At 31.5% G+C, this 11,311-nt stretch overlaps 1 protein-coding gene across 1 annotated transcript; it reads right to left on the reverse strand.

The window, feature by feature from the left end:
• Positions 1-535: 535 nt before the first annotated feature.
• On the reverse strand, positions 536-2,977 carry LOC109801901 (uncharacterized). Its single transcript, XM_020363066.3, has one exon. The coding sequence runs from the start codon at positions 2,853-2,855 to the stop codon at positions 1,002-1,004; it is 1,854 nt and encodes a 617-aa protein (XP_020218655.3). The 5' UTR covers positions 2,856-2,977; the 3' UTR covers positions 536-1,001.
• Positions 2,978-11,311: the final 8,334 nt, after the last annotated feature.

Below are 11,311 nucleotides of genomic sequence, written 5' to 3' on the forward strand. Positions count from 1 at the left end.
TTCAATCTCAACTGAGGTACCCTTTTCACCTAACTAAAGAATATTAGTTTCTATGCCCACCCGAGGGGGCCATGCACTTCACATTTAATGCTCATGGTCAATGTGAAGATTTGGATATTACATACAAAATAAATGAAAGATCTGCCTCAACTGTTATTTAATTTCTAAGCCAATCACGTATTCGAGCATTATATATAATATTATAGCATTTGTCAAAGGAACCACAGTATAAGATATGGGAAGGGGGTTAAATACAAGAATCCAAAAGTATCATAATTTTGAACTTCCGGAGATGAGGAAAACTGGCTGTACCTGAAGGCATTTGTTATGACAAGGAAAAACTTCATTCTTCAACTTGGCAGGGAAGAGATTGCCAAAACATGTGCCAAGATGAAATAAACAATGGGGCTGAGCTACTGATGATATATTGGGTTGTCTCACCCCTATAGCATAAAAATTGATAATCTTCAAATTGAACCAGAAACCAAATGATCTTTTGCATATAAGCAATGAGTAAATATGTAAAGCAAATGACTACAGAGTCCAACACATACATACATACATACATAAATACAAGTCATAGAGAAAATTTCAAAACACGCAATAGTTCAATAGCAGACAGTAGTCTAGTTCCTCATAATACATACAAAAATCACTCTCTAAGTTCAAAAGCAGATTACTAGAAACACTGATCTGATCGGATATTATAAGGACCTAGATTAAAAAGCTGAAGGTCGTCTTGAACGAGGTTAACAGATATAGTCATACTCAGAACACAAAGTTATGTGCAAGAAGCATACTGGTTATACATTACAGAACCACAAGCAATAATAAATACACCTAAAACGCAAGGCATGATGTGGGCGGCTCCAATCTTGTGTATACATAAATGTACAATCCCTCCCTCTTCTATTGGTTGGAAGGAAGAGGTAAATGGCCACAGAAGATTTCGATCTCTAAGTTAGCGTAGATTAACTCAAATGTTCATTTATGGCATAGCACTATAAAATCTCTCCATGACGAAATCCACTATCTCCACAATCAGCACCAGCATCCAAAGCACAAGGAGAATCATACCATTTAGGATTGTCCTGGTAGAAACTATCCACCTGCATACAGCCAAGACCTACCACATCCGAAACTATCCCGTCGTCATCGTGCCTGATCATTCTGATGGGCTTGCTTAGTTTACTATCCTCCTCATCACAATCAAGGATGCTCTTCTCATCAAAGTCGCCGCACTTCAACCACTTCTCCGGCTTACAACTGTCGCTCATGAGATCCTGATCCTTTTGAACCCTGCACTCCGTCCTCATCTGATCCCCCCATGAAACAACCTCCCCCAACGTCCGGCCAAAACTATCCTCATCATCCTCAATCAGCTCCGTATCCTTGCCGTCCCCATAAATCCTCTCGTGATGGTTACTCCAATTAGCCAGATCATTATCCCCAACCAACACATCATCCTCCTCCACCACGTGAGCGGCCTTATCCTGGCCAATCAACCCACCAATCCCCTCCTCCGGCTTCAACCCCGCCGCATCCCCAATACTCCTCACCTTACTCAAAACCTCAAACAACTCCCGCGACACCGCCCCCAACAACTCCCTGGGCATCTTGGCAACCTTCCCCTCCAACACCCCCACCTCAGCCCTCAACTCCTGAACCTGCTGCAACACCGAAAACTGCAAATCCCCACCAACACCATCCTCCTTCCCCAACAAACCCCCAAAACCGCCCTCCCCCTCCATCTCGATCTCCTCACTCACCCCATAGACAGCCTCCTGATCCATCAAAAAGCCACCCCCCTTATGCCCCACAACCCTATGCATAATCCTAGCATTCCCATCCAAGGGACCGGGCTCATGCCCGGAATGCACAGCATAAAGCTTAAAAACGGCGACCCCCTCGTCCTGGTACACAAAACTCTTATCCTTCTCATTGTAATTGGCAATGGGCACAATAGCCCTAATCCTAAAGCCACAGCCACAGCGCTTAGAGGCATAAGGCTCCCGCTTCAAAACCCTAGATTTCTTAGCAGCGGGCTCGCCAGCACGATGGCAAGCGTAATCCTTAACCTCGGCCATGAAGGGTTTGTACCTGATGTACTTCTGGCGAATGCAGAGCACCACCTTGTGCTTGGCGGCGAGCTGCTGGAGCTTGGAGGGGACGTCGCGGGCGGGGACGTCGAAGCTCTCGGTGTACTCGAAGCGGCGGCGCTTGGCGGCGGCGGCGCGGGAGGCGGCGGGGGAGGGGGAGGAGTTGCAGACGGGGCAGGCGGCGACGCAGACGCGAATGTAGCTCTCGGGGATGCCGTAGAACTTGGCGCCGACGGTCCAGTGCTGTTTGATTTTGTCGATGGTGTCTTTGAGGTTGAGGTGGGTGAGGTCGGAGTCGGCGTGGGAGGAGAGGACGATGTGGTGCCACTGGTGGAGGTGGGGGACGAAGTGGTGAGGGTTGTTCTTGAAGCAGAGGAAGTGGGAGTTCGGGTGGGAGGGGTGGCTCGTCGTCGACAGCTTGTCCTGGATGCGCTTCCACGCCGTCAGGTACGCCGTGTCCTCGTTCCTGTCCTTCCACACCGACCGCCACGAGGCCAGCACCGCCCGCGGGGTCGCCGCGCGGATGTCCGCCGGGGATGGCAGCCGCCGCAGCAGCAGGGACCGCACCATCAGGGAGTGGGATGCCGGCGTGAACGTGTAGAACTGCGACGAGATGTGGGGGTCCGGCGATATGAACGGCGGCGGAGAGCTTTCCGACGGCGAGAGCGAGAAGGGCTCCGTCAGATCGGGAGGCGGCGGAGGGAGGAACAGATCCTGCTCCTGCTCCTCTTCGTCTTCTCGTTTCTTCGAATTCATGGCTTTCAGTTTCACCACTCTCTCTCACTTTTTTGGATTGGGTTTGGGTTCTGAAGTCGACTCCTTCCTTCGTTAACCCTCAACTCTCTACCAACGCTCGCTCGCTCTTTTGTTTTTTTCTCTCGTCACTTTTCACTTTTTTACCCTTAAATATATAAATATATAATAATAATTTAAAAGGTAATATTATCGACTATAAATATATTAAATAAAATAATTAAAAATTATTTAATTATATTTCTGATTCTTTAAGTATTGTATTGATTTCTAAGATTTTAATCCATCAATTTTAATTTTTAAGTATCGTAATTATGTAATTGTAATTGTCAATTTTTAATTAAGAAATTTTAATCTTTCAAGTATCAAAATTATACGATTTTTGTTCATTAAATACTATAATTATATTTTTTTTTTTACACATTTAAGTTATGTATACTATAATTTTCATCCATGTACAACTAAGATACTTGAATAATTAAAATTATTTAATTAAAATTTAAAAGATTAAAATTACATAACTACAATACTTAAAGAACTAAAAAAACATATTTAATCCTTAAACAAAACGTGCCTCTTTATCGCGACATTTTTTTATTTTGGATCGAAAGGATTCATTAGTCATCAAGCATCAACCTTCAATGCCATTTTTTTTCTTGCTTGTTGCTATACTCTTTTTAACCTCCATGTCACTCGTATTTGTGAATACATACACACACATATATATATATATATATATATATATATATATATATATTATGAATTAATCACTTGTACACTGTTAGTGTAAAGTTTTTTTACACTGGCAATCAATTATATCTTTTAATTGTGTCATGTCACTATAAACACATTTACTTTTAACAGTGACATGACATAATTAAAAGATATAATTGGTTATCAGTGTAAAAAAAATTTACACTGACAGTATATAGGTGATTAACTCATATTATATATGTAAAGAGAGAGTGTGAGAGAGAGAGGATAAACTCAGTTACTCCATTCAATAATTCATGTTCCACATCAAATTTTATCAATATAACCATTGAATTAAAAGTTCTTAATGCATAGATTAAGTTCACAACTTTTTAAAAAATTTAAAAATTATTTGATACTTCATTTTATTAATTCACATTGACGGATAATCACAAATGCAAATTATATGTTGATTTTAATTCATGAAACAAGTATCAAATAATTTTTAAATTTTATAAAAATTTGCAAATTTGATTTATACATTAAGTACTTATAATTCAATGTGATTGGATCAATAAAATTTTATGTAGAACACGAGTTATTGAGTGAAATAAATTTAAATAGACTTACTTTTGGAGTAAAGATCTATATATATATATATATATATATTAGTGAATATCATGTATATTTTCTGAATTTATTTCAAATCTATTAGTAAATATGTTACCATTCAATTATTGAATATGATATATGATTAAAGTATTGAATTGTATAATTACTTTAAAAATTATAATATATCAAAATTAAATTCTTTATTATTTAATAATATTTTTTTATGAGAAGAACAAATCAATTATACGTTATTGTTATGTAATGTTTGGATAACATTTATTAATTTACCAAAAATGTAATACGAACATATTAATTGTGAGCATATATGACTCATTATAACAACTTGTTAACCGCGGCAACGCGAAATTGATTATGATAGATTTGGATTTTGAATTAAGATTCGATGAATTTTGAGACCGTATTCATGTTATGGCTTTAGATCATTTCAATCCGATTTATGGTATTACATATGGCTTAGACGGTATTGAAGTTAATTAATCTTATTTTATATATACATCTTTATATATTAATGGAAACTTGTATTTTTATAAATAAAAAAAAATTCAATAGGAGAGCTTTTTTTTTTAAATTACTTTTTATTTAATTTAATTTTTATTTATCATAATTATTTATAAATTAATTTTTAATATTTTTCTATAAAAAAAATTATCAATAAATAAAAATATATATATAATATAAATTATTTATCATGAATCTACAATATAATTTATATGTTTAAATATAATTTATATATTAAACATGGTATTTATTTGTATATATAATTTATTATAAGTTTAATTATATGTAATAAACATTTAAATTATATATTATACAAATTAAAGTATTAATTTTAAATATTGATTATAACTATCAAGATTATAAGAATAAACCTGGTGATTAAAAATGTAAGATAAGACTCAAAGGAGAAAGATTCTTCTTTCTTCCCTTTTTCTTCTCCTTTTAACTTTCACTTAAGTATTCTTTCCTTACCACTTTTTACAGTTGAGCATTAGAAGCAAGTGAGGAAATTCGAGCTCTAGGGTTGGTGAACTTCAACTGCGGGATCGTCTTCTTCTTTTCCTCTTTTACTTCAGAGTTCTCCTTTCTTCTTTTCTTCTTCTTCCCCGAAGATCTCGAAATCAAGGTAAGGGAAGTTGGAATTCTTAAATTTTGATGATTTGTTGGATTGTTGATTTAGTTAAGAACTTAAATATTGGTAGAATTGCTAAAAATCTGACCTGGGGGAAAAGGATTCAAAGTGATTTGCATGTTGAAAACTGAGGTTCTGATTTGTTGATGGAAGGTTCAATGTTGATGATTTTCTTTGAGCTTTGATGCATGTATGTTGAGTTTTTTGTGGTTTATGGGTTGTATGAACAAATTGAGTAGAGATTATGAATGTAGATCATGTTTAGGGGTAAAATTGATGGAATATAGGTGAGGAACAAAGGTGGGAAGCCATGAAATTGCAAAAAACTCTACACTTAGTGTTGGAGTGTTGGTGGAGCGCTAAAATTGTGAGAGAAAACAAGGAGGTAAAGATTCAGCGTTGCGACGCTAATTTGAGCACTACAACCTTGGGAAGAACTGATTTGGCAGGGATCCAACGCTGCAACCCTATGAGAAAATGAAATTGGCAGAAATCCAACACTAAAGCTTTGGGGGTATATGATTGAATTTGATATTGGGGTCTTCATGAAAGTTGTAACCTTGGATGATAGCTTTCCAATGGCGTTGAAATCACCAAAAAAAAGGTCTAGAAATCAAGTTATAACTTTTTTAGTGAGCAAAGGTCAAGTTGTTAACATTTAGGAAAACAGTTACGGTTTTTACAATTTTTAACATGGTAAATGAGGGAATTGGAACCTGAGGTCTTCATGAAAGTTGTAGAAAATCTTCTTGACTTTCATATGAGATAAGGATGAGCATAACAGGAGTAGTAGAAATCACTATGGGTTGTTTTATGTGAAGGTAGTCAGTGTAATATCAGTGATTTTGATAAGTTGCATGTTGATACATGTTAAATGATGAGTGAATTTGGTGAACATGAATAAAATGTTTGTGTCTATTGCATGTTGGATGTTATAGGATAATGATAATAAGCATTGGTATGCTATCTTGTGTATTTGAAATGATAATAAGCATTGGAATGTTATCTTTGTGTAGTTGAAATGGTAATGAGCATTGATATGCTTTGTATGATTGGTATGCTATTGTTGAATGAATGGTGGTGCATTGATATGTTATATTATATGAATTGTTAAGCATTAATATGCTATTATTGGTTGAGGTGTTAAGCATTGGCATGCTATACATAATTGATATTGTTTATCTTTATATGTATTAAGTGGAGGTGATGTATATAGTGGGTGTATGGTGAGGTGTGGATGCTGAGAATGCAGTGTGAAATTATAGCATGATGGCTAACTTAGGATTTGAGGAGAGAAAAATATTTTGAAAACTAAAGATCCCACATAGGGTATCTCAGAGTGGTGATCGAGTAGGCCACTGTTTGGAAAACCCCCCTTGAATAGGTGTGTCTCTTGGAGTAGGTTTTGAGGTGTGTTGAGTCTCCTCTAAATCCTTAGTTAGTGGTTGAGTAAGGTAGGAGATCAAGGGTTACAACCCTTAACCAAGTACCTGAAAATGTTGCGTGATTCCTTGAAGATAATCAATGGACTAATTCCATATGTGACTTGGTAATGCATTTTAAGGTCGTGGTAAGCCTATACCCAGCTGTACTACTCCTGACGGTAGAACCAGACTTTCCTAGTATAAATGATGAGACTCGATAAATTAGATGAGAGATTGGTATCCCATTTTGTTGTGATTTAAGGTTTAGGGTTTAGAGTGGAAATCATTTAGATTACTCATGTTGTTAGGAGATTTTCATAGGTGAATGTGTGATGACGCATTGATTTGATGTGTTTGCATATGATGTATGTTGAGGTGTGTTCATGTACATTTTGATGTATTTTGAGACATGATTAGGTGAGGTACATGCTTGTTTTGGATGTGATTAGCTTTCATGTATGATTTCTGGTGTGTTGTATATTATAGACTTGTTTCTATACGTATATATTTTTTAAGTCTAACTTACCCTTTTTGTTTCCATGGTAGTTTGGATTGCAATGATCATACGTTGTATAATAGTAGATTAGGGTTAGGCTTTAAGGAGTTGTTGCGGACAGACATTTTGATCTCTTTTGATAGCGATACTATTGATATGCCTTGTATAATTGTGCTTGACCGACATTAGGACGTATGATTATTTGGGATTACTATATACAAGTACATATATTGTTTATATCAATTTGGTTGTTTTACTATACTCATGTTATATATATGTAAGATATGTTTATTCCCTTAATCATGTATGTTCCACTAATTTAGTTTCCGCTTCTAATAGTAGTCATTCCATACAATGTGACTATCACGACATGTTATTACAAAAAGAGTTAAAATAAAAATACAAAAGTTAAGATTTAACTTTCATTATTATTATTGAAATTGTTTTATCGATAAAAAAAAAAAAACTGAAGTATAAAACAAAGATAAACCTATCTAACACTCATTACTACGAAATTATGATGGCGTGCTATCACGTGAATGTGGAATTTGAATAGAAGTGGTGGGAGTGAGTGCAAAGTCACTTACTTTGTAAATTTTTGTTTTGTTTTCACCTTCAGAGCTAGTACAGTACGTTTTGCAACTAGATAAACAAGTGTAAAGAAGAAATCGTTGTGCATAAAAGGATAAAAGGAAAAAACCTAGGAACGTTTGTGAACAAAGGTCAAGTTACTTTGATGTGGCCAATTAATTGCATTATCTTCCTCTTTTTTTTTCTTTTCTCCACCAACCTCACCTAAGCTTATTTTGGCCTCTTTATATATGCATGCATTTTGCTATTTTAAAAAAATAATTATAAACAAATAAAAACTCAGAAACATTGGGTTGGGTCCGAGAGAAAACAAAGAAAATGTGGTATATGACAAAATTATTAGTTCCTTCATCTTCATCTCATGCTATAGGCACAAGGAGGGTGCATGTTTATTCTTATATACCCATGAATGTGACAAATCATCTTTAGTCATAGTTAACTAAAAATGTATATTTATGAAATTAAAAAAAAATAAACAACGTAATTGAAAATGCACTCTTATATATACCCATGTTTTTTTTTTTTTTACTTCACAAATATATTTTTAATTAGTTCTAACTGTGGATACTATATATTACGATTCTGTGTATACAAGAATAACTCGACAAAGATATGTAAAACACTTAAAAATTGACAAGAATGGACAATCTTGCCTATGAAATAAACATTTAAAGGATCCGTTTTCAAGTTGTTACCTTTTTTTTGTTTTCTTTTGTTACTATAGATATTGGGCCAACATTTGAGAAGGAAATGTAAGCCCAATAATATTTAATTTTCGAATTGAATTAAACCAATGCATAAATACCTTTAGCTATATACACGTAAGCGTGAGTACCAAGGGTAAGTTTTCATACGCATAATTAATTAACGGGTAAATTATTTTTTAATTTCTAAACTTTTTTTGGAATTTACCTTTTAGTTTTTGAACAAAAATTTGATTGGACAAGATTGCTCAACTTTTTCCTATTGAAATTTTTTATCTTTGAACAAAAGTTTAATTAGTTAAGGTCCTTAAATTTTTTTAAAAATTTAATTTTTAGTATTGAAATTTTATTAAATAGATGACAATAATAGAATTCAAATTTTTGTTCTGAGTAAAAAACCACAATTTTTAAAAGTTAACCAACTTTGACCAGACAAACTTTTGTCCTGAAACAAAAAACTTTAGAAACAAGTTGAGAGATTCGGTCAAATTTTTGTTTAAAGGCTAAAAATTAAATTTTTAAAAAGTTTAGGAACTAAAAACTACTTTAAATCTTAATTAATTTAGCATTACTCATAAAGATAGGAAAAATAATTGTACATCAACAGTGAAATTTAATTACAAATTATCTTGTATAATATATTTTTTATTTTTATAATAATTATCTTAAAGGTTATATTAATAATAGTTTAATTTTTTATTAATTAATAATATAAACATATTACACTAATGTTGTATGATTATTAAACTTTATTTTTATTAGTTAAAATTAATAATTGGTAATATAGAAGAGAAAAAAAAATGTGAGAGATCATGAGAGGTTATATCTTTCACGAACAGAAGAAAAAATATTTTATCAAAATTGATTAGCATAATTGGTAATAGCTTATATTTCTTAACCAAATATTTTAGAGTATGAATATTAATTTTGAATATGAGATAAATTATATTAAAAGAAAAATATTTACTTTATATATAAAAAAAGTTCATAATTGAAATTATTCATTATTTCTAAAGATAAATAATTCTTACTTATAATGCGTATATTGTGACAAATATATTTTTCTTGTAGTCATATTTATATTGGCTCCTTTGTTTAAGTTTCTTTTACATATATATTAGCTCATTTATTTTAGAAAAACAAATTTATATTTAGACAGACTTTAGTCTATATGCTCATTTTTTATATAACATTTGTCCATATATATAGAGAGAAAAAAGAAAGAAAGATCCACTAATTTCAAAATTAAGTTAATTTATATAAATTTAATCATTTTAATAACTCACCTTTATATTAAATTTTAATAATTCAACTATTGAATTAAATATTTTTAATATGTGAGTCAAATTTATAAATTTTAAAAAAATTTACAGATTTAATCTATATACTAATAACATTTTATTTAACGGTGAATCACTAAAATTTAATAAAAATATAGGTTATTGAGTCAAGAGAATATAAGTTACTCTTGAAATAAGTGAATTATTTCTTATATATATATATATGTGTGTCTGTTTTATTTAAAGTATTTTGTTTTGTTTTTAAAAAATAATAACAGTTTTTTAATTCAATAAAATGCATTACAATCATAATTCATTCAATAATTTAGCAAACTCTCAAGTGAATCAATCCCTTAAAATTTGAGGGTGTTACTATATTACTCGTTTAAAAATCTTAATTAGTAAAATAGTGATATAAAACAATTTTATAGAATTTAATTTTTAATAAAAATATATTTTAGAATATAATTTGATGGTTAAACATTCAAATATTAATACTATGATATTTTAAATATTTAAAAGAAAAAAAATAAGTTTTAAAATATATACTGCCTCTGAATAATTTTGATATTTATAAGATCCTATTATATGGTAGTTTTATTTATATGTTCATGTTGATTATGGATGGCCCATCACTGTGCGGAAATCTTGTGTTTCTTGGTAGAACAGAATGCATTGTACAGCAATACTCGTGTCGTGTCAATAGTAACTTGTGCAGAAAATGATAGGTTTTATTTTATGTCTAAATACTTCGTACAATGCAGAAAAAAAATTTGAAATTCAGTGGTTAAAATATTTTTATTTCTTTCCGGTTAAAATTTATTTTGTATTTTTTAATTAAAACTTTATGTTTTTATATAAAGTAGTGTGTTCCAATGCGTAATATACAAAGTAAATATTTATTTATATAATTAAAATTCATCATAATCAAATTTTTAAATATTTAAATTATATTATAATTAAAATTCACAATAAATAAATATTTTAAATGTATAAATTATTTTTTAAGTTTGTAATAAATAATTTATATTATTATATAACATTATTTTATATTATTGATATTTTAAAAAATAAGAGTCAATTTAAAAATAAAAATGAAAAGGATATGTTAATAAAGATAAAAGTTAAAGAAAAAAATTCAAAACATTTTTGTTGAAGTCTTTTTTAAAAGTGCTCTTATTCAAAAACAATTCATTAAAATTCTCTCATTTAGAATAATTATTTTAATTTATATAAAAAAGATGATCCATGTTTTAAATTAATTTAAATATTCATTATAATTGATTTTATCAAACCTTAAATCAAATAAGTTAAATAAGTATAGTTATGTTTTTTCTAAAAGAAAAATTTGATTAGGTAAGACACAATTTCATGCAAGGTCATAATCAACCACTCAATGTTTTAAGGTTTTCAATGAAACTATAAATTATTTATCCTCTCTCAAGTATGAATATGTATAAAATGATATAAAACATGAGAAAAATCAGATTTAATTAAAGTCCTAATTAG

This window comes from Cajanus cajan, chromosome 3, assembly GCF_000230855.2.
Source record: "Cajanus cajan strain Asha chromosome 3, NIPB_CcT2T_4, whole genome shotgun sequence".
Taxonomy (NCBI): Eukaryota; Viridiplantae; Streptophyta; class Magnoliopsida; order Fabales; family Fabaceae; genus Cajanus; species Cajanus cajan.

Bases quoted from the DNA above. Each gene is read 5' to 3' on its own strand.
- LOC109801901 (XM_020363066.3), bottom strand. From the start codon at position 2,855: ATGAATTCGAAGAAACGAGAAGACGAAGAGGAGCAGGAGCAGGATCTG.